This window comes from Equus asinus, chromosome 15 (assembly GCF_041296235.1).
Source record: "Equus asinus isolate D_3611 breed Donkey chromosome 15, EquAss-T2T_v2, whole genome shotgun sequence".
Lineage (NCBI taxonomy): Eukaryota > Metazoa > Chordata > Mammalia > Perissodactyla > Equidae > Equus > Equus asinus.
The window spans coordinates 18,545,548-18,568,692 of NC_091804.1; the positions used below are offsets into that span (position 1 = coordinate 18,545,548).

The 23,145-nt window shown below is 47.8% G+C and overlaps 1 protein-coding gene across 4 annotated transcripts in view; it reads left to right on the forward strand.

Moving 5' to 3' along the window:
• SLC23A2 (solute carrier family 23 member 2) overlaps positions 1-22,360 on the forward strand; it is a 145,100-nt gene extending 122,740 nt beyond the window's left edge. For all 4 annotated transcript variants that reach the window (XM_044748853.2, XM_044748854.2, XM_070485612.1 and 1 more), the window contains 8 exons: positions 1,077-1,197; positions 1,706-1,862; positions 5,455-5,602; positions 6,744-6,849; positions 12,431-12,560; positions 13,284-13,421; positions 15,692-15,787; positions 17,538-22,360. In XM_044748853.2, coding sequence (XP_044604788.1) covers positions 1,077-1,197; positions 1,706-1,862; positions 5,455-5,602; positions 6,744-6,849; positions 12,431-12,560; positions 13,284-13,421; positions 15,692-15,787; positions 17,538-17,770 — 1,129 coding nt within the window. In that variant the 3' untranslated portion in view covers positions 17,771-22,360. The remainder of the gene's footprint in view (positions 1-1,076; positions 1,198-1,705; positions 1,863-5,454; positions 5,603-6,743; positions 6,850-12,430; positions 12,561-13,283; positions 13,422-15,691; positions 15,788-17,537) is intronic.
• Positions 22,361-23,145: the final 785 nt, after the last annotated feature.

A 23,145-nucleotide genomic window follows, 5' to 3' on the forward strand; every position in this document is an offset into this window, starting at 1 on the left:
TAGGCATGAGGCAGTGAAGCCGCACCTGATCGGCTGTGAATGGGGCTGATAATTCCATCCCAGCAGCTGGAACCGTGCCCAGGAGCAAGGAAGCTTGGCTTTGGCTGAGAACCCACTCTTCTGCCAGCTCTGCCTCGGGTTGTCAGTGAAAGAGTGAGTCCCTATGGGTGGTGAAACCCATTGTTGTACGCCTTTATTGTTTCACTGCTGGGAAACCATCCCACGCCTGCCACGCGGGGCACCAGACGGATGAGGACCTGTCGGGTCCCCCCACAGGGAAGTCACTTGATGTGGCAGCCTCCGGCAGGGCTCAGTGCAGCTGGGTCAGGACCGTGGAGCTCGGGTAGAGGGACTTCTCAGCCAGCCCGGGCATTCTCGCCCCTTGACCAGTGTGGCGAGGAAGTTCAGAGCCCAGGCCGCAGATCTAGACCCCTTCGCATAGTGAATGACACACAGAAACCTCTCAGATTATTATTATTGTTGAATTGTACTGTATATAGCTTTACTTTTTTGCTTTTTAAAAGTAATTTATGCTCTTTATAAGTAAATCAGAAAATAGAGAAAAGCAGGAAAAAAGTCACAAATCCCGTGGCCACCTGAAGCCAATCCTTGTGAGCATTTTGAAGCCCGTCCTCACCTGTGTGTGCACGTGTGTGTGTGTGTGTGAGTGTACAGGCACCTTGTACGGTAGCTGCTTGCTTTCTAGTTAATTCGTAGTTGTGATTGTACTATGCGGGAGGTTGTGTCTGGCGTCTTGACTTTGCCCTGACATAGTGAGCTTTCCTGTCAGCGTGTATGTTCTTTGGGTTTTCTTATTCTACTTAGGAAAATCTGGCCAAAGCATTTACATGGCAGTTTCATTTCAATATCAAGAAATGCTAAGAAAAAGTTCTAATAGCTTTCCAAAAATGGAATTTCCACAAGATAGGATTTCCCAAATAATAAAGAGAACCAGCAGCTCTCTAGAGAAATTAGTTGGATGAACACGTGGTCGTTTTTGCCATTGAAGCTTTGAGTATTACTTTAAAACACAGACGTACAACCTTTAACCTGGTGTATTTTCTTTCTCTCCTCAGGACAATTTTCCTAGTTTTACTGTTTTCTCAGTATGCCAGAAATGTTAAATTTCCTCTCCCAATTTACAAATCCAAGAAAGGATGGACTGCATACAAGTTACAGCTTTTCAAAATGTTCCCTGTGAGTAGTCACCTTTTTTTTCCCTGACAATATTGCCTTTGGTTCATATATAAAACGTTTTGGAAAAGGAGGGTTTTAAGCAGGTCCTCCTGAGGGACCATGTCTGTGTCCCTCAGGGTATTAATGACCACCCACACCGTCCTGGACTTAAAGTTTAAAAGCAGTGGAGGGTCCGATTCTGAAATCCTTCTAGCCGATCAGAGGAGGGCACTGATTGTCCTTGGGACTGAGGGAGGTCTGACTGCATGTGGCTTCTGCAGGCGCGTTGTCTCTGTTTCTTGTTTTACTTTCCACACGTAGGCTTAAAGTAACTACCTACATAAAACTGCTCTCTAAATGTGCTTCATTCAAGGGGCAGGTTTTCAGTAGATCCGTTATATGTCTTTTCTGCAAAGTACTGATGCGGGTGGCTTCTGGGGCGTGATATTCAGACCGTAGGAAGGCATGTGTTTTGCCAACAACTGCCACCTCTGTGGGCCTGACAGAGCTTTTCCTGTGACCACTTCAGATCATCCTGGCCATCCTTGTATCCTGGCTGCTCTGCTTCATCTTCACGGTGACAGATGTCTTCCCTCCTGACAGCACGAAGTACGGCTTCTATGCTCGGACGGATGCCAGGCAGGGCGTGCTCCTGGTAGCCCCGTGGTTTAAGGTCCCGTACCCATGTAAGTGTTCTGGTGGCCAGAGGGGTCAGGAGCCCATGAGGGGCTGATTTAGAGGAGCTGAAAGTTGACAGAAGGTTCTGCAGCAGGAAAGGCCTTCTTTGTCCAGAATGTCCCCTGGAGCTCTTAGTATTCTGGTCCTCAGAAGATTCAGCAGCGAAAAGGGAGGCCCTATCCTTGGAGGGCCATAATTAACACACAGAGAATAACCAGCTTCCTTCTCAGATTAAGTGGTTAGTTCTTTGGGTTCCACTAGGAGGAAATCCTGGACGAGGCGTCTCTTGTCTCTTGTCAGGTTTGAGGTCTAGTGGCTGGGATTGAGGGCAGCTGCCCAGCCACCAGGCGGAGCAGATGGGAGTGGGAGGGGCCTGAAGATTGGCAAGCACACTGTTTGAGCAGGATGCAATTTGTGTAATCTTTTAATGGGTAGCTATAATCTTTTTTTTTTAATTTGGCCCTAGCTTTCAGAGGTAGGTTGATATTCACAAATGGATGGAAGATGGATCCTAAGTTATAGTCTGTGTTGGGTAACTTCACAAAGTTGGGGATAGTCCCCAGCCGACGTATCGCTTGGATCCATGTGTTGTACTTCCTACACCCACTCCCCCAAAGTGACTTGTGTGAACCCAGGGTTATTAATGCTTGGTTGTTCTATTGTGAAGACTCTGGTCCCGGCATTTGAGTTTTTTGTTAGATTTAAAGCCTGAGCTTCATCAGATTGTGCCAATTCATTCCTCTGCTTAGCAGTCCCGTTTTCACATTTTATAATGACAAGGAGAAAAAGCAGGAAAAGCCTAGAATATTAAGATTGAGTCAAAGACAGCTGTTCTAAGCATGTTAAATGACAGCCACGTTGGCAGGTGTTCCTTCTGTTCTTGCACTAACAAACACTTTAAAAAGTTTAGTCTTTCTAAAATAACATTCTCATCAGATCATGTGGTCTAAGTGTGTATTTATGTATACCTATCCTTTTTCCAAAAAAAAAAAATGCATGGTTTCTGAACATGTATATAATCTGGGATACAGTGAGATTAAGACTCAGCTGGCGAGGCCGTCAGGAGGAGGCAGGGGAGGTCAGGGAGGACGGAGCCCCCAGGCGTGTGCTGGGTGGTCTCTCTGCTTTTGCACGCGGCTCCCAAGATGCGCACAAATAGGAACACGGGGTAGGGGAGGGCTGTCCGAGAGAAGCAGCTGTGCCTGTGACGAGGGAGATCTCCCCCAGGGCCACGGGGCCCATGCGTGAGGAAGCATCACCGAGTGGACAGAACACTTGGCATTGTGATGGCAGTGAGTGCTGCCAGCTCCTCTTCAGACAGCCCTTAACTTCCACCTCCTGCCCTACTGCCAAGACTCCCCTAGGTAAAGAGACACCCCCAGAGGGCCAGAGAACATAGCCTTACGGACTCTGACGGTTTGGCTTAATTCAGAGACAGGTTTTCTAATATCTAGAGCTGGGGTTCTCACTCTTCAGTTAGCTAAGAGTTACCTGGATTGATTGTTAAAATACAGATTTTTGGACCCAAAACGTCAATAGTGCCAAGGTTAAGAAACCCTGCTATAAGGTAACAACATAAATTAAAGGTTCCAGTTAAAGGGAGAGATAAAATAACAGTTAAGATAGAAGGATGGAAGCCAACAAGGTTCTTAATATATCTCTTTAATCTGAAGGAAAAGGGATCAAAAACTTAGAAGATTACAAATTTAAGAATGCTGAAGTAGGGGCTGGCCCGGTGGTGTAGTGTTGAGTTCGCACACTCGACTTCAGCAGCCTGGGGTTCACAGGTTCAGATCCCGGGCGTGGACCTACACACGGCTCATCAAGCCATGCTGTTTCAGCGTCCCATGTACAAAAAGTAGAGGAAGGTTGGCACAGATATTAGCTCAGGGACAATCTTCCTCACCAAAAAAAAAAGTTGAAGTAGATGGAATAAAGATTTTAAAAATCAAAATTAAGGACTTCAGCCAGAAGGGAAAAAATAAGAAAACAGTAAGAGTAAAGAGACTAAGAAAATAAAAGGCAATTTCTGAAAAGTGATCAAAGGCAAAATAAAATAAGAATCCCTCCCCCCAAAGCAAGACACTTAAATGAAACCACAATACTACATCAGTAACAAGGTAAATATATAAAAGATTATTTAGAAAATATCAAATATTGCTTGATAAATCATCTGCGTGAGAAAAGTCTCTCCCTAACCAACCCAGAGAGGAGATGTTGACCAAGCCTGTTGCTGGTGGGCAGAGAGCATGCCAAGCCGTTGCCCGTAGATGTGCAACTTGACCCTGACCACCGGCTGCCCCGTGTCCTCTGCCTCCTCTGTCTGCTCCCACGGGATAAAGGGGCCCCAGGCCGGAGCAGTTCTGCCTTCACACACATTCCAGGCATCTTCTGCACATCTTACTTCAGGGGTCTTCTTTCTCTTCCCCCTTACCTATGAGGCAGAGGCCAGGCCCCCTCTGTGTGGCTTGTCGAGCCCCTCTTGCACCTGCCTGCCCCAGGCTGCACCCACCTCTGCTGAGCAGCAGCCCATTCCTGCCCGATTCTGCTGATCTGCTGATGCTCAGGCCACTGCCCACCAAGACGTCCCCTCCCCTCAGCTCCCCACCTCCAGACCCTCTCTGGACAGGGACCACACCTCTTCCTGCCTCGTAACTTGTACGCCTTGTGCCCCAATGTGGGTTGCCTTCATTAAGTCTAACTGTTACCCTTTCCTAGATCTTTCTGTGATCTGTTCCCCCAGCCGCTGCACAAGAGACCATTTTATCCATCCTCCTTTTCCCACTGTGCTTATACTTAGTGGCTCTGTTATAACTAATGGTTCAAGGCAAGAAGGTTTAGGTACTTTATCAAAGAAGTCTATTCGTTGTAACAGAGAAAGTTCCTCGTGCTATTTTTATTAAATAACAACTATAGCTTTCGATGTCCAAATAGAGATTTTTTTCTTTAAAGATATATCTAATGAAGAATTAGCTACATCCAGATACTCAAAATGAAGCTACCTTGGGACTTCTCTTTGTTTTCTTAAAGGAAACTATTTAATTTGCCTTAACATGGTTTACTAAAAAAAAAAAGGTGCTGATATAACAATAGAGAAGGGTTATCTATACCTTGTGCCATGTTTACTGTTGGGATTTAAATTTAGCTGGTGACCTTTCACTGCTTTTTCATTGGATGCCCCCTCTGGGCAAGAGCACCATTATTTTGTTCCATGCTTTGCACAGCCAAAAATCCTCCTCCTAGAGATTTCTGTCCCAGCACAGCAGGCTGTGCTAACCTGTCATTTAGTAGACACTGAATGTGGCTTCGAAGCAGGAAGAGCAGCACTTGCCTCTTCCAGCCAAACAGTTTCTCCTTTTAAATAAAGACGTAGAGCAGACCGGTCCTGGTTATGGCGTCTTCATCTGACTCAGGAACTGCTCGCAGGCAACTAGTGCAGCGATGACTTAGGTTTAAAAATAAGCGAGGAGTTGTCACAAGCTGCAGAATCTGAGTGGATCCTGTCGAGTCCCCTGACATACCAAATGACTCAGCGTCCTGACCACTGCCTGCCTGGCTCAGAAAGCGTGCGAGGATTTCATGTTTGTTTTCCTTCCTCAGTCCAGTGGGGACTGCCCACCGTCTCTGCAGCTGGCGTCATCGGCATGCTCAGCGCGGTGGTCGCCAGCATTATCGAGTCCATCGGGGACTACTACGCCTGTGCCAGGCTGTCCTGCGCCCCACCGCCTCCCATCCATGCTATAAACAGGTGCGTCCTGAGCGAACAGCTCCTCCTCGGGCCCAGCGCTTCCAGCCTGGCTCTCTGGTTTGGATAGTCTTGGGGAAGAAACCAAGAGTGTCACCATGAAGGCAGCCGAGCCTCAGGGCTCTCCGTTGGCTATTTGTCTTTGGACAAGTCGCTGTCCTCATTTTGCTCTCGTTTCCCTCATCCGTAACACAGAGCGGAATTCCCAGCCTGCCTTCCTCATAGTGACAGTCACATGAGACATTCTCTGAGACCACTCCAAACCTTAAACTCATCAAAACAAGAGCCAGACACCGCCCTGTTCTCTGCTTCGTTTGGGGTCATCGATATGTGTCCCTCTGATTTCCCAACTGTTCTAGGGGGTAGATGCTGTGTCATCTGTTCATAATTACAACTCATACAGAGACAAGAAGAGCAGGAACCAATCAAGTCTGCAGAATCTAGATGTTTAGGGGCTGTGGGGTTTGTGTTCTCAACACACTGGGCTTTAGTTTCCGGGTGCCGGGAGCGAATTGGAGGCTGCAGAGAAGGAAAAACAGCTCAGGTTGTCCCCCCCTCTCCCAGCCAACTGCCGCCCTTCAGGAAGCGATTGTGTGTGATGAGATCCAGTGGGGCTGGTGTCTTAGCATCTCTTGCGTTGTCTGTTAGGGTTTACATTCCTGATTCCTCGCCTTTCTCTAGTGGAGCTGTTGCGTATGGTTACGTTACTTATATATTTATTCTTTAAAAAGTTCCAATGTTTACAAAATTACAAAGCATTTCCTTCCTGATGAAACTATATATTCATAGCAAAGGGATCAAATCAATGGACAGCCTGTGTTTGTCTTAGATCCCAACAAGTGGCTCTGTTTTCTGGCTAAAATCTTTAATTTGGAATGATTTTCTGAACACCTGTGTCTAATGTGCAGCATAGAGAGGTGTTTCTCAAAGTTGAATAGGCGTGAAGGATGCCGTTCACAATTCAGGCTCTGCTTCGGCAGGTCTGGAATGGGGCCTGAGATTCTGCATTGCTAACTCTCCCGGGGAATGTGAAGGCTGCAGGCCTGTGGGCCCTGCCTTTGGGTCGCAACCGTTTAGAGCAAATTTCAGAGTGTTTCCCCCATTGAATGAATGTTTTTCTTTCCCCCGTTCCTTTACGTTTTAGGGGGATTTTCGTGGAGGGTCTCTCCTGTGTTCTGGATGGCATATTTGGTACTGGGAATGGCTCTACTTCATCCAGTCCCAACATTGGAGTTTTGGGAATTACTAAGGTACAAATATTTTTCTAATTAAATGGTTGGGCCTCTAAGCATTGATCCATCTCATTGACTGGTCTGACCACCGTGAGTTCCAAAGGGAACGTCTCCGATTCTGAGATCATCTCCCCCATCTCCCTTTTTGCATTGATGGGTTTTTGAAATGCCGGTGGAGGTCTCTCCTCCCCTGGCTGGCTCGGGGAGGCAGGCATTCAGGTGCTATCATTCCTCCATGAGCTCTACAAATTTGTATTAAGCACCGACCCTTTGCCAGGAGACTTCTAGGCAGACGGGATACATCAGTGAATAAAAAGAAAACTCTCCCCAGCCTCGTAGAGTTCACGATCTAGCAGGGAAGACAAGCGATGAACAGAACACAGGGCAGGGCGGGGGGGGGGGGGGGGGGTCAGGAGTGAGGGTGGGTAAGTGTTAGATAGGGTCAGGCTAAGCCTTCTTGAGAGGATGACCTTGAGCAAAGGCCTGGAGGAGGCGAGGGAGGGAGCTGTATAGGTGCCTGGGGAATGGGCATTCTGACAGGGGGATGGCCAGTGCAAAGCCCTGTCATGGGAGCAGGCTGGCATGTTGCAGATCAGCAAGGAGGCCAGTGGGGCAGGATCAGATGAAGTCCCCCAGGTCACGTGGGCCCCGTAGGCTGCCAGAGGCCAAGTGGAAGCGGGTGCCCTAGGGTGTGACTCCATCTGTTTTTTGGGTAAGGATCACTGTGGCTGCTATGATGAGTGTAGCCCATGGAGGGCAGGGGAGGAGGTGGAAACCAGACCAGCTGGGAGACGGTGGGACTAGTTCTACGTGAGAGATGGTACTACTCGTTACAGAAAAAAATCGATCTTACGATAAAGAATTAACATGGTTTTTAAACCTTAGCAGCAGAGTCCTTCTCTTTCAGATGAAGTCTCTTGTGGAGTTACTGGATAAAGCAAGCCCCAGTGAGCTGCTCAGGTTGAGCAGGGCCTGGGCCCAAGTCCTGCTCGTTTGCTCTCCTCCCCACCCGACTCCACACAGACACCTGACCCTGGGGCTGCCCCACGCCACAGTCCAGCTTCCTGTAAGAAGGAACCTGCTCCTGGGGTTTTCAGATTTGTCACTAGCAAATAAACTTTATACCCCAGTTGCCTTGGACCAACGTGTGCCGTTCGCCAGGGTGTGCTGCTTGGCCCCAGCCATTGTATACTGTGCAGCTAGACTGTTAGAACTGGGTCGCCCTCCGGGATTGCCTGTGTGAGTCACAGGTCTCCCTCACCCGTGCGCTGTATTCTGAGACCTTGGGGGTGAGCCGGAGCCTTCTAGAACTGTTCGACCTCTGTAAAATTATTCTCTGTAAAATCCTTCCCCCGGCTGTCTACAAGATTCTATATCCAGATAAAAAGAAACCAGATACTAAGTTTGGTTAATCTGGACTGCAAATCCAGGTGGGAGGGAGCAGGGCACGCATGGTGCATGCCTGACATGTTAGTTGGTTCTCCTGTAAGTTGGCAGGCCCATCGCAGAGCTCAGCCTCAGGTGTGCAGATTGGCCCCAACTGCTGCCTGTTGCTCCTGGCACATAGCCAGTGAGGGCTGCCTGATGGGCACGTCCTCCAGGATCCCTGGGGAGAAGCAGATGCTGAGCACGTGGGCACCAAGTGGGGCATAAACCGTGACCCTTTATCCAGTTTGCTACCATGAACTGTAGACATATAACTAACCCAAAATAACATACTAGTAAAATTGTAGTAGATGGTGCGACTCTTAGGGGAAAACAGTGTAACAAGCCCGTTCGCTTTCCACGCCCCTTTAAAACACGCCCTCCTTTAAGTTATCCAGGGTCTCTGTGAGGAGTAAGTAGTGTTGCAGGGTGAGGTGCCCTTCCAAAACAGGACTAAGGTGGTTTGGGGAATAATTACCTTCATTACAATTTGAATGGTGCCAATGGATTCTGAAGAGGTGCCCTGCCAGCACTATTTAATGAACTAATTGATCTTTTCTCTGAATCCCTTTTGTTCACTCCCCCCAGGCAAAGACGTCATCTGTTCAAGGACAGTGTCCTCTTTGGAATCGGTTTTCTTTGTTCTGACTGCCATGGGGGTCAGGGGTCAGGGTCGTTGAGCTGCCTTGGGGTGGGGAAGTGGGACTCAGCCGACATGTCTGCCGCTGACGGGAGGCCACTGTAGGTGGAGGTGTGAGTTCTGGGCTGTCTTCTGCCCCAGACTTGGGACAAGTCCCTTCTCTGAGTAGAACTCAGGTCTGAAATCCGACGATTCTAGGTCTCCATCTGTGCTGTCCAGTACGGTAGTCAGTAGCTACATGTGGCTATTTAAGTTGAAATAAGTTAAAATGAAAAACTCAGTTCCTCAGTCACACCAGCCGTGTTTCAAGGGCTCAGTGGTCATGGGTGGCTGACAGCACAGATACAGAACGTTTCCCTAGCTGTAGAAAGTTCTATGTGACACGTTGGTCTGGGCCGTTGTATTAGACGTCGGGCGTATGGAAGGAGGGTGGTCTTGGTTCTTCCGCAGACTCTGCCTCCATTCCTGGCCTAGTATTTGCTGTCTTTTGTCGAGTTACGGCATTCCACGTACCTGGAAATTCTAGCCTGTTTGAGCAAGAGTTGAGCTGCCCCTGCCGCCGCGTGTTCTGAAGTGCTGAAGGGTTGGCGTCCACGTGCAGGACATCCCTGCTGAGTGTGTTCCAACGTCCGGCCCACAGGGAAGGGCGCTGTGACATGGTGGGCAGGGGGCTGCTTTGGATTCCAGCCCTGACCGCATCACTTTCTCCTCGTGTAACCATGAGGAAGTTACGTCACCTCTCTGAGTCTCCATGCCCTGGTCTGCAGAGATAATTTGCAAGGCATCGGCGGTGATAACTTGACTAGAGCACTTAGCAGAGTCCCGGCAGGTGGGCGGCGCACAGTAAGCTATAGACACTGTTAATAGATTCTCAGCCCTAAGTTTATTTCTGGGAACGGAGTGGACACCGTCTCCCCTGGCTGTACTCTCTCTTTGGTGGTGTCCAGAGGAAGGTCGTTTCTCCTCTGCTGCCTTCCACGCTGTTGGAGACTTTGGAAAGTCAGGAACACTGTGGATTTTTCCATGGCCCTAGAGGCAGAGCCGAAGTTCAGGAGGGAGGTCACAGGGAGGCGAGGAGGAGATTCCACAGATGGGCAGCAGGAAGGGAGATGCGAAGGCTCCCTGCCAGCTCCAGGAGGGAGGGGACTGTAGGGCTGTCTCTGGTGCTTGGAACAGAAGTGTGTACTGGGCACTTGGTTAATATTCGTTGAACAGGAGAATGGCTTACTTGCTGCTTGTTTTTTTTGACAGCGTCTAAGGCAGATCAGTCTTCCTTCCGTGCATGGTTTTCATGTAAGATTTACTGTTTCAGGCATCCCTGGGGCCGCTTGGCCCTCCCTATGCACTCCTGACAGGGCTGACCCTGCTGGGAGGTGGTCTTTGCACAGGTGGTTCCCTCCGCCTGGCTGCTCTTCCTCCAGTGAACTCTTGCTCATTTCTCAAGACCCTCCCCAGCTCTTCAGTTTCTGTTCCCTGGGCTCCCGTATAGTGTAACAATCGCAGCAGTACAGTTATTTGATCATAAGCTTGTGACTTATTCATCTTTGCAGCACCCCCAGTCTAACAAGTGCTAGTCATGTAGTAGGTCCTTAAAAATATTTGCTGAAAAATGAGTGTTTGTAAATAAAAGGCTTCCTTATCATGTAATACAGCCAAGCATATATCAGTTTTGCTCAGTTTGCCAGTTTGCATGACATTTTCGATGCTTCCCTGCACTTGGCGGTGGTGTGGTGGCAGGAGCTGTAGAGCAGAACAGAGGAGCCTGGGCTCCAGGGTCAGCAGTGGCTGATCCTGGCTGGACAGCCCTATCTTCCTTTGCTCAGTAAGATTCAACTTTGATTCTTAGCCAGCTGACCTGTGAGTCCTTTGAGAAGGTGTTGCACACTCTAGACCAGCGCTGTCTGGAGAACACTTGCAGTGGTGGAAATGTTCTACACCTTGCAGGAGCCACCAACCACACGTGCCTTCAGAACACCTGAAGTATGGCGAGCACAACTGAGGGACTGAATTTTAAATTTCATTTCGTTTTAATTAACTTGTAACTAGCCATCTTCTCCTCACTGTAAGTCAGAGTTAAAGCTATGTGTACCTATGGACACTCTCTCAGATGTTTCTGGAACTTCCTTTACCCGGTTTATGTCCTCAGGGTGTTTTCCTGGGAGAGGCAGCGCAGAGTAGGGCCCAACAGTGCAGGATTCTTGAGCCCAGTGCCAGCTCCGCCTCCCTCCACCTGCGTGACAGTGGGCTAGATGGAAGTTTCTAGAAGGCAGAGATCAGGCTTAACAAATGAAGATGAGACCAGGTGGGAAATGTTATACATGGTGCTGTAGACGCCCAGAGTAGCGGAACCCAGCCTTAGAATCAAGGAAGGCTTTTCAGAGGACGTAGCATTTGGGTAGTGTTTTGAAAGACATGTCTGGGAACCAACCAGAAGGGGTGAGTGGGAAAGAGTGTTCCAGATAGACAGGCCTGGACATGCCTGGTACATTGAGGAGCGAGTGATAAACCCCCAGCATGACTGGGGCAGGACACAGGGCAGGGAGCTCGTCAGTAGGCTTGGCTCCCTTGGGAAGAGCCGGAGAAGTGGGTTTTATTTCATGAGCACCTGAGGGCTTGGGCAGGGCCCTGACCTCCCAGATCAGTGTGTTAGAGAGGTCACTCCACCACAGTGGAGAGGATGGGTGGGTGGAGGAAGGGCCAGAGGCAGCAAGCCCAAGTGGGAGCCTATCAAAGAGGCTCATGCTTGCTAGGTGCAGTTCAGACTGTTTGACACGTCATTTCATTTAATCCTCAAAGCAAAACCACGCAGTTTATCGTTGTAGAGATGAGGGTCCTGCCATCCAGAGAGGCGGAGTAGCTTGCCCCAGTCACATGGTCAGGGCTGGCATGGGAGCGTGACCCAGGCAGCTGGGCTCAGGACGTCTGCACTCCCTGGCCTGGAGGCTCTGCCACCTCTCACGGGCAAGACACCATAAGGAGAGGATTCCAGAAGTGATTCAAGGTCTGGGGAAGACGGAGTCGTTGAGGCTGAAGTGCTTTGGGGTGGGTTAACTAGGTGAAGGGTGATGCCAGGAACCCTGAAGAGAAGCAGGGCCAGAGTAGAGTGTAGCTTTTGCATTTTGCATGTGAGGCAGTAGGAGGGCCTCCCAGCCCTTGAGTGTGAGAGCATTGGAAGCCCAGGGCTTGAGCGCAGGAACGGTCCACGCTGAGGTGACATCACCCAGGGCTCCGAGAAGCGAGGGCCGAGACCCAGGGCCACCCACAGTCAAAGGGAGGAGGAGGGGGATGGGAATGAAGAAAGGTGGTGGGAATTTTGTGCTCTGGGTGTCTTTAGAGTAATTTGTAGTAATTTTCTATTGAGATCAGTCCTCATTGTGAAATGAGACTGACCCCTCCAACTAAAAGTTTTTGGAGTAATCCAGATCTTGTCTGAGGATATCGTTACATTTGCCCTCGGGGGTGCTGGGTCGGAATCTGTGCTGCTGGAGGACCTCTAGCTGAACGCCTGTCTCTGCCCTCTGGTGTGTCCTGCAGGTCGGCAGTCGCCGGGTGATACAATACGGTGCGGCCCTCATGCTGGGGTTGGGCATGATCGGCAAGTTCAGCGCCCTCTTCGCCTCCCTTCCAGACCCTGTGCTTGGCGCCCTCTTCTGTACTCTCTTTGGTAAAATTGTGTTTCCTTGATAGCGGGTTTCCCTCTCAGGCTCCTTTTCTTTCTCCACATTTGCTGATTTTTAATAGGGACCATGGCTTTTTGCTGAATCCCTTCAGTAAGGTAGAAGGGAACACACTTCTATTTTAAAATACGAAAGGATGCACCTTGAAAAGTTAAACCTACATCACTCTCTGCGTTGAACTTATGTTAAAGGTAGAACCAAATGTAGAGTGATTCTGCTAGGAAATGGAAGATTACATTAATCTCCTTCATTGGCATTTCTAATTGATTTGACTCAAATACCTTCCCCTTTGAGTGGGCCATTTAAAACTGACCATTTTTACAGTGGGGCTCAATTTGATCTTGGTGTCATTCAGTTGTAGTAATCAGGGGCCAAATATTTGGGAGGGTTTCCCAATTTAATCAAAACGTTTGCATAGAAGTTTTAAGGGGGGACCAATGTCCTTAGTTTTCTGCTTGGTCTTAAGAAAGCATAGTGTAATGTTTATGCCCCTGAACAAGCCCTAATAGAGCTTAGGCAGAGGGTCATTGGATCAGAGACCCAGGTGGTCACCTTCTGACCACCTGTCCTGCCACTGCACTGGTCTCCGGACTTGACACGGATGGGACAGAGAAAGGACGTGGTGGGGAGTCTGTCTTTGACGGCCTGGGGCGTCTGGCGGCCGTGCCGTAGGTGAGCTCACGGGGCCTGTCTGATGGTTCTCTCTCCAGGGATGATCACAGCTGTTGGACTCTCCAACCTGCAGTTCATCGATTTGAATTCTTCCCGGAACCTCTTTGTGCTTGGATTTTCAATCTTCTTTGGGCTCGTCCTTCCAAGTTACCTCAGACAGAACCCTCTCGTCACAGGTACAGAAAACAGGCCTTGAATCTGGGGGGAGTCGGAACCACAGCCACCAGTTCACAAACAGCTCATGCCCAGTTGGAGAGTCAGAAATTGTTCTGGTGAATGTCAGTCTGCATATTTCATTTGAATCTCACTTTGCCCAAGTTTATCTGGAAGCCCTGTGTTCTCCCCGCAAGAGCTGGCGTGTGCACATAACTTGCACATTAGGTCTTTTTTTTTTTTCACCGTGACCCTCTCCTTTGGGATGAATGCCTCTGTAAAACCTTTGGTTTCTCAGATGAATGCTTTATTAAAATGGATAATTTATTGAAACAACTTCATAGACTCTGAAATACATGTTTTTCTACTAGGATTATAGCTACTTTGAATTCAAGATTAACCTTTAAACTCCTTTTTATTTTAATACCCCACTGTCATGAAGAGTGAGCAAAAGGAGCCAGCTGAGGAAATAGCTATTCCCGCTGATCTTTTATGCAGAATTCAGGACTGTTTTATATATATATATATATATTTTTTTTGAGATGAAATTCACATAACATAAAATTAACCATTTTAAAGTGAACAGTTCAGTGGCACATTAAATACATTCACAGTGTTGTGTAATCACTGCCTCTTGTCTAGTTTCCAAAGCCGCATCATCACCCCAAAATAAAATTCCTTACCCTTAATCCCCCTTCTCCCGCCCTTAGCAACCACCAATCTGTTTTCTGTTTCTGTGGATTTACCTGTTCTGGACATTTCATATAAATAGAACCTCACGATTCTGTGACCTTTGGTGTCTGACTTCTTTCACTTAGCATCATGTTTTCGAGATTCATCCATGTTATAGCATGTAGAAGTGTTTCCTTCCTTTTTATGGCTAAATAATATGCCATCACATGTATATACCCTAATCTGTTTATCCATTTATCCATTGATGGACGTTTGGGTTGTTTCCATATTTTGATTATTGTGAGTAGCGCTGTCATGAACCTTGGTGTACAAGTACAGGCTGTCCTCAGTCATGCTAGTTATGTTCTGAAAAGTCACCGTGAACGTGGAATTAGCAAATTAGCACCCTTGCTCCTGGGGCAGACATGGCTGACAGCCCCGTAACTCAGGCCTGAATGAGGCTCATCTAGCAAGCGTGCTTTCTCTGTAAGGCACACCGTGGCTTTCTCATGATTAGGAGCACTAGACAGCACTTCAGCACAACACTTAGGGCCCATTTTAAGCAGCGAAATCACCAAGGAAAAAGCACAAAAACACACAAAAAAATGGTGCTAACAGGACACTTGTTTACAGTCTGAGCTGAAGCAAGAAGGCAGAGCCTTACCTTGTTTGCCCTCAGCTGAGAACATGTGTGTTGAGCAACTCACGTATTTCCCTGCTGTGCGTGTGCGTGAGTGACTGTGAAAGCCCATGAGTATTCACTCTGGGTTTACAAGTAAATTTTAGTGTGTAGGTGAATTCACAAATACAGAATCTGCCAGTAATGAGTATCAGCTGTGTTTGAGTACCTGTTTTCAATTCTTGTGGCAGTATACCTAGGAGTGGAATCACTGGTTTGTATGGTAATGCTGTATTTAACTTTTTCAGGAGCCACTCACTTCTTTCCTACAGCAGGTGAACTATTTTACATCCCTGCAAGCTGTGTACAAGGATTTGTGTTTCTTTGCATTCTCACCAACACTTGTTATTTTCTGTTGGGGATCAATATATTTTAAATATAGAAAGTGTGTGAACTTCTAATGACAAGGAGGTTCTTGCTGCTTTTTACATTGTAATATCATATTCATGTGTGGACATCTTTATAAATCCAGTTGCCCCTAATTAAAAGCAGCTAAGCACTAATTAGTAACCCAGAATTCTGAAACCCTTTATCTGATTGCGGATACCACAGATATTTTTGTTGTCTTGTTATATTCACTTTGTGATTTTTTTCAACCTTACAACAACCATCTTTTATATTGATTTTTCTTTTTTAATCTGCAAACACCATCCTCAGTGGCTTCATAGTTCATGTTAGGGTGAACTCCACTCTGTTCGATTTATCTTCTATGCACCATTGTTAGGAATTTTTCCTATGGAGATATCTTTTGATTACTGTTGAAAGTATTCATGGCAGTTTATAACATTACTGGCATAAATTTATCTACACATGCACAACAGAAGTTTACACTGTCATGCACAGCATTGACTGGTGATTAGTCCGCCCCGGGGCTCCTTTCTAGGTCAAGGGCAGGCCCATCCTGGCTGTCGCAATGACCCGGTTGCTCTGGTCTGTTTCCAGGGATATCAGGAATCGATCAAGTGTTGAACGTTCTTCTCACAACTGCCATGTTTGTAGGAGGCTGTGTGGCTTTTATTTTGGATAACACCATCCCAGGTATGTGTAAATATCAAACATGCTTATTACAGATATGAGTTACTTTTTGCCAAATAAATACGGGAAGCAGGAAGAGTGAATCAGTTCAAAGCCATCACTGGTTAAAACTGTCTTTTCTCCAGTGATTAAGATAACACTCGCAGCCTCCTTTTGTAAATCAGTCTTTTGCTAACAAGCTTATTAGTTGTTTTTTCCCTTCTTGCTGCGTTACTTTTAAGAGAAAAAGCAGGTAAATTCCTGGCACATGGTGACGTGGCAGGGCGATGCCTGGGGCACAGTCCGGGCAGCCTGCCCTCTTGCACAACCATGCCCAGTGTCCTGCAATTTGGCTTTCGTCAGCTTGTCCACACACTTCCATGAGCCTTCAACACTTCTCCCCCTTGGGAAGCCTGTCCTTTAATGAGTCCTTCCTAAGACGGGTCCCCAACCAACTAAGACCAAAAGACAGGGAGCACAGTGGGCACAGGTGGCTGCCAGGATCAATGACGGAGAGATGGGTGGAGGCAGCTGTCTCCCCACCCACCCATAACCCTTGTTTCTGAGCAGGGCGCATTCTGTGCCAAGCTCTGGGTGATGGACTAGGATGGGATTTGGGCCCTGCCTTGCAGCCTTCCAGGTTCCCAGAGGAGGCTGCTGTGTACATTGTGAATTGCTGCCATGGATGCACTGGTAGATTCACCTGCCATCTAGGACGTGATGCTTATTCTTGAGCTTGAAGGTTTTATTGAGATTTTCCCCTTAAGACAACCCACGTCCAAAAAGCCTCAATCAAGAGGCATCAGTTGAGGCTGTGGACACCTGGGATGAACGCGTCTGGCAGAAGCAATCACCTGCATGAATAGGAGAAAGGTGTTAGATTTATGGGGTCAATAACTAATACCTCTTTCTCTCCTAAGTGAGAACTGAGAGAGAGAGACACAGGAGTCAGACAGATGGAAATGAAAGTCAGCTTTGCCACTGGAACACTGATAGGAGGGTGGCTTAGATGTAAGAAAATAATGAGGTTCCTGAATACCGCACCATAGACTCGAGCTCATCACCCGGGCTCGGGCACAGAAGGATATTGTTAGATATCCCGTGTAGCCAAGAGAAGCTGCCAGTATTCCCGTCTGCACTGGGAAGATGTCTGAAAAGAAGTCTAGGAGCTGCTGAGCCTGTGGGCCCCCATCTTTCTCCCTGACTCATCTGTCAGGGTGCAGAGTGGCCCAGAGTGTTACACTAGTGGAAGTTCCTCCTCAGAGGAGCACGACAAGTGGGAAATACATGACATGTGCAACACACACACACTAAAATGGAGCAAAGCAGCGTAAAACTTGGTGTGTCTGCATGGAGGGGGTTGCCACAACCAGTTGATGAAGGCATTGTATATGGTATAATAAAGACTCTGGGCCCCATTTTGCAAGATCAGATTTGCATTTTGGAAGTTTTTGTTGTTTTTTGCAGAGTGTTTGAGAACAGATTTGGAGGAGGGAATGGTGAGAGGGAAGACTAGACAGACAGTTAAGAGACCGATGTGATGGCCCTGGAAAGCAAGGACGTAGCCTGGGCCAGACCTCCACCGTGAAAATTGAGATTGTTCATCACGTGGAAGGATGGGGGAGGCAGAGTCGTCAGGAGGTCATTTGAACGTGGGGCCAGAGGAACAAGGATGGGTTAGCAATTCTTAGATTTCTGGTGTGGGCATCGGGATAGCTGATGCCATTGCTTGCTCCTCAAGTGCGCTTTGTGTGTGTGTGTGTGTGTTCCACAGGCACTCCAGAGGAAAGAGGAATCAGGAAGTGGAAGAAGGGCGTGGGCAAAGGGAGCAAGTCGCTCGATGGCATGGAGTCCTACGATTTGCCGTTTGGCATGAACATTATTAAAAAATACAGATGCTTCAGCTACTTACCCATCAGCCCGACCTTTGCGGGCTACACCTGGAAAAGCCTCGGGAAGAGCGCAAACAGCCGGAGTTCCGACGAGGACTCCCAGGCCACGGTATAGCCATAGCTCGCCCTGTGGCCCGGCCGCAGTGAGGCGTGAAGCTGTAGTTCCTTGCTGAGTAACAAGCAGTAACATATATGTTTGTATATCTGCATTTACATTCTGCATCCCAGAGCTGAGACAGGTTACAAATAGCTTTTTTGTTGTGGGTAGTGATTATGTCTGATAGGATGTCTCACTTTTCTCCTTATTTAAGCCCTGACCCCTTGCCCTTGAGAGCATTCACTGCTGGCCATGGTCACTGAACTTGAAGGTCCTGTCCTCCTGTGGGAGTGGATGTTTGAAATCCGCAGTGATTCCTGGTTTTCAGTCCCCTTCCACACCCCGTGCTAGCTTTCCTACAAGCCGCCTCCAGGGTCCGGGGGCCTTCTGTTCTGGACGCACCTGAACCAGCTTGTTTTTTTATTTGACCTCGGCCTGAACTGCAGAGACCACCTCTGATCAAGGGGCACCAGTATCCTCCCATTGTCACAACTGACAGGTCATATGTGATTCTGTGTTGCCTGATCCTCCTGTAAGAGGAGGCCATTGACCTGATTGAAAACTGACGTGGTTACCCCGTGCCCAGATCTGTGCATGAGTAAGATCTGTACAGATACTATTAAGATGGAAATCTGTTTAGGGGCTTGAGGGGGAAGGGAAAGTACCTTGAAATCAGTATCTGATTTTCAACTGCTCTTTCTTGGTGCCACCCAGGTCCAGGCTGGGCCAGCACATTTGATACTGGCCTCTTTTTCACTAGTAGCTGAGACATTCCATCTGGCATTTATCACTCCTGGCTGGTATGATGGGTATAGAGTGCCACACAAGGGCACCAAGCAGACGTTCGTGGGAGCCTTAGCTCTGCTGTCATGTGGATGTCAGTTATTGTCACGCGTGTCTATAATTACAAGATTTTATTCCTATTTAATGTTATTGACTATAGCAGATTTTTGAAATCAGTGTTTTTCCATGTGATCCTCTTACCTTGCATCCCTATTACTTGTCCCCCACTCCCCTACCCCTTATTAAGAAAAGAACCAGCATTTGTAAAGCTGTGGACACCATCAGGGAAGCTTGTCATGGCTTTTGAAAGCCAGTAACCATTGTTGTGGTTGTGTTTTGTATTGCTTGATACCACAAAAGTGTAAATACTGTAATGCCTAATCTATTTATCAAAACTGACTACTGGACCAGAGCCCAGAAACCATGGGTTAAGTTATACGTGAATTTGTTTTGTGAAGAAGGGAAGCTGGGGCAGGTAACAAACAGAGCCGCCATATTGAATGGTCCGGCCACCTGGTAAATTCGTCACTTGCAGTTCTATTGCAAGCCATTTCTGTGGGTTGCCCTGTTGCATGTCCACTGAATCTTGATTTTGCAGAGAGGAAGATTAGATCCCCTGGTCAAATGCTGCCTTTCTTGTTTAAGTTAAAGCAGAAGGTGGTGAGAAAAGCAGCCTGCAGGCCCCCTCTGTTGAGTTCTAATGAATAACACTAAATTCCTTCTGAAAAAAATAACGTCTGTTGAATTTGGTTTGAGATTTTTCAGCCAAAGGAAAAGCCTCACTTGATGAGGTTGTGCTTCTTAAGTATTTGCTGACCTGGTTGAGTCTTAGATGGCGTTGGGCATTCCTGTCTCCAACAGCAGAGCATGGTTCTCGGCAGCCTTGTGTCCACATGGTGCATCTCCTGCCCCCACAGCTGGCTCTGCCTCTCTGCATTGGGATGTCTTTGGCAGCATTATTGTGTCACTGTCGCCTCTTTGACTCCTGGAAAGGTTGGGGCTTCAAGGCTTATTCTGGCAAGAATACTTCAGAGCCACTGCATTGTTTTGCCAAGATCTTATTGCAGATTAAGTAAAAAATTTAGATTCTAAATTACATTTAAATTTGTATGTCATGTTTTTTAAAATTGTATCCGACGCATAGTTACTTTAGAAGCACACTGGTTAACGGTTTTCACCTCTTTAACTTGGTAAGCCCTCGAGACTGACAGCCCTCCTACACTGATTGCTCTCACTTGCTTCTATGTGTATTTTGCTCAGCATCTCCAATTTCTCTGCTCTGGAAAAATGGGGAAAATGGTTAAACATCCCAGAGATTTGCAGTATTCCAGCTCTAGGTGAGCAGAAGGACCAAATACCCAATAAAAGCATCTGAACCGTCGGTAATTCAGAAACAACTTCCCTTCAACTTAACGTGACCGGGCATCTTCCCTCCCAGTGAGTAATACTCAGGGTACGTGCTTCGAATGTCCAGAAGCCTACTCCCTTCTGAAAGCCCTCGTTGGGCCAGGTTATGAGGAGGTTTCAAATCTGCTGGTCCGGGCTTTGTCTTCTGCAAGCGTTCAAATATGGAGGGAAGCCCTGTACCAACACCTCCTATCAGAAAGAGGGTTTTTGCCCTTCCTGTTCCATTGGGGCCAATGTTAGATTCTCTGTCCAAGGGTGGGGAGGGGACAGGAGGTGAGGAGGAAAGAGGGCAGCCTGACTAGAGGTCCCATTGAATCTGGTACTTTCTGCACTACCTGTGAAACTCACCTTTGCTTGAGGGATTGGAGTCTCATGACAACTGATAAATCTTGTACACGCAGAATCCACCAGCCGTTTTAGGACGTGGCCTCCTGCTTGCAAATATGCTAGAGAATGAGTCTGTAATTGAAAGAAAAACGTGTTCATCTGCTCCTTAGAGTTGAGCACACACCTGAAGGGGAGGTTTTGGGGAACGCGGTGGCCATGCGTGGTCTGTGCCTGTAACACTTCCCACTTACATTGTTGGCCTGCATTGCTGGGGCCGCATGCCCACCCTGCTTTGTTTGGCTAATAGAATGTTTTAGAATATTGTGGATGTAAATGTCCTTGGGCAGGGCATTCAGTCTCCAATTTCTACAGCGACCACCTACCCACCATCTTCACATTTACGTTGGCCATCCTGATGTAGAAAGTATAAGGACAGTAGATATTGCCCATATCACAGTGGGGGGCAAGGGAGACCCCCCCCCCCCACTGGTTTTGGTGAAGTATCTAGCATGGTTCACAGAATCATGGGAAATGGCTCCAGTCTCTGTAAGCAATTTTTATTCTCGTTCTCACTAGGGAATTAAACTTAGATTCATTGATACAGAATCTTTCTTAAGAGGGTTTCAAACGTTAACTTTGAGGAAGTTTCTTGTGGTTGATCAAAGCAAGAGAAGTGGCTTAACCAGGCCAGCTAGAATGAAGCATCCTGGGTCCTGATGGTTTCCCATTTTCATGGTAACAAATTCACACACGGGATTTGCTTTATGCCGTAGCATACTGACTTTCATGATGACAACTTGGTTTATGCATGAATATTGCAGTATTTCCATATAGTAAAACAACATTTCTGCCCAGGATAATAGTCACAGTTTTCCAGGGAGGGAATGGTATAATTTTCATGACAATGTCATGTGATGATAGAATTTCTCCATTGATGAATCTCTAGTATGTGTGTATACTTTATTTACCCATGCGTATATCTTATGTCCATGAGCTAAGTTGTTTTTTCTTTAATTCGTGTCCCTGCTGAAATATTAGTACTAGCAACTTAGGCTTGAAGTTGGCAACTCCAATCTTCCATAATATTGATGCCACAAGAGCGGCCAAGCCAGGTAGAGGGTGAATAAGGAACGATCTGTGGCGGAGACCTCATTCTGGAACCTATGTGGCGTGCGGACAGGCGGCTTCCTGCTGGTGGCTGTGTTGGGGTGCACACTCGGCTGCACACACCAAGCCTAGTGTGGCTGTTGCTGGAAGCCTTGTGTGCACACCCAGCCATGCCCACTGGACACCGTGGTAGCCCTGCACATGTGCCTGAGCTTTCACAGGGCCCAGCGAGCCGCCCCTTGGCTTTAGAGAAGAGCCTGGGGTTTCTTATGCTGTGGGTATTGTTCTCTGTCCCCTTATGCACAGAGAACAGGACATCTCCCACCTTCCACCCCTCCTGCAGTCACAACTGGAGTGGTGCAAGAATGCCGCCCGTTTTTGCCAGCGTTCAGCTTCTGCCCGTGGACCTGTAAAGCACGTTAGCGCTGGGGAGCCCCTTTCAGCAGCCTCACACACATTCCTGTCCTTCTAGGCTGTTCCTGGCTCTGCCTCGTCATCACTGTACATAAATAACTTCCAGCGTCCTTACAATCGCTGTGTGTGTCCCCTGGCACTTAGGACCCCCGACCAGCGTTGCCATCTTACTGACAGTTCAAGGGGATACCCTTTTTCGTTCATTCATAATGACCTTTGTTTGACACATTAACACATTTCTGACTGTTCTAAAAACAGTGGGGATGCTTGTATTTTCCTTGAGTTTTTGTGACTGACTTTGGCTATGTACCTTTCTGGGATTTTGTTTGTTTTTATTTCGCACACCGAGGGTATCTGGGGTGGGGTTGTTTTTCGAGATGTGTAATTCTTTTATGGAGTTTTTAAAAAGAATTTTCATATTGTTTTTCTAACATGGCTTCATTAAACGTTTAAGTATTTTAAAAATATGTACTATTTGGACCAGATGTTGTGAATAATAGTAGAGATAAAGCTATTTTATTCTGTATTTTTAAAACTGTTCCGTATAAATAAAAGCTCTCCTGGACGCGGCTCTGCTGGTCACCTGCCTCCTCCTTTGGTCTTTAAGAAACCTGCCGTTAATTAAAAGTCATCACCCAGGGGAGGGACAGGGGCTAATGAGAAATTCGTTTCAGCGAGGCACTCACGTTGCTGTTGTCGGGCATCCCGGAGCCTTGAAGGAGGACCACAGGAGCCGAAGTGTCATCAGCCCACGGCCTGGAGGACCATGCAGCTCCTTGGGAGGCTGCCTGAGTGGGTAGTGAGACCTCGGTTAGAGCATGTGCTCGTGCTGGACTTTGGGGTGAAATGACGAGTCTCTTATTGGGTCATCTGGAAACTGGAGACCTCTTAGGGATTGGTGCCCAGAAAGGCCGACTGTCCACACCGTGGAATCAAAGGCTTCCAGAGCAGCCTCGGTCCCTCCGGCCGACGGCGTATAGACTGGGGCAGGAACTCCCCAGATGTGGGTGCCGGGAAGGGCTCAGAGCCGAGCCTCAGACCAGCGGGTGACAGCTCCTTCGGTCAGAGGCGTGGCTCCCCACCGGGGTACGACGCTGAGTCCAGAGGGGCTTAGGTATATTTCTTAATTGAGAGCGACTGTAGAGCCCAACATTCCTGTCTCCATCCCTGGTTCATCTCTGTCAGTTTTGGCCGTCAGTGACCCCCACAGCTGCTCCCATAGGGTGTGCAGCCTGCTGCCTGCTCTGCTCAGTGTCCTGACCCGAGAGCCGCTGCTGGCCAACCAGTCACAAGGTGAAATGTTTTCCCTTGCATTATATACATGTGAAAAATATGTGTAAGTGTTAAAAAAAATA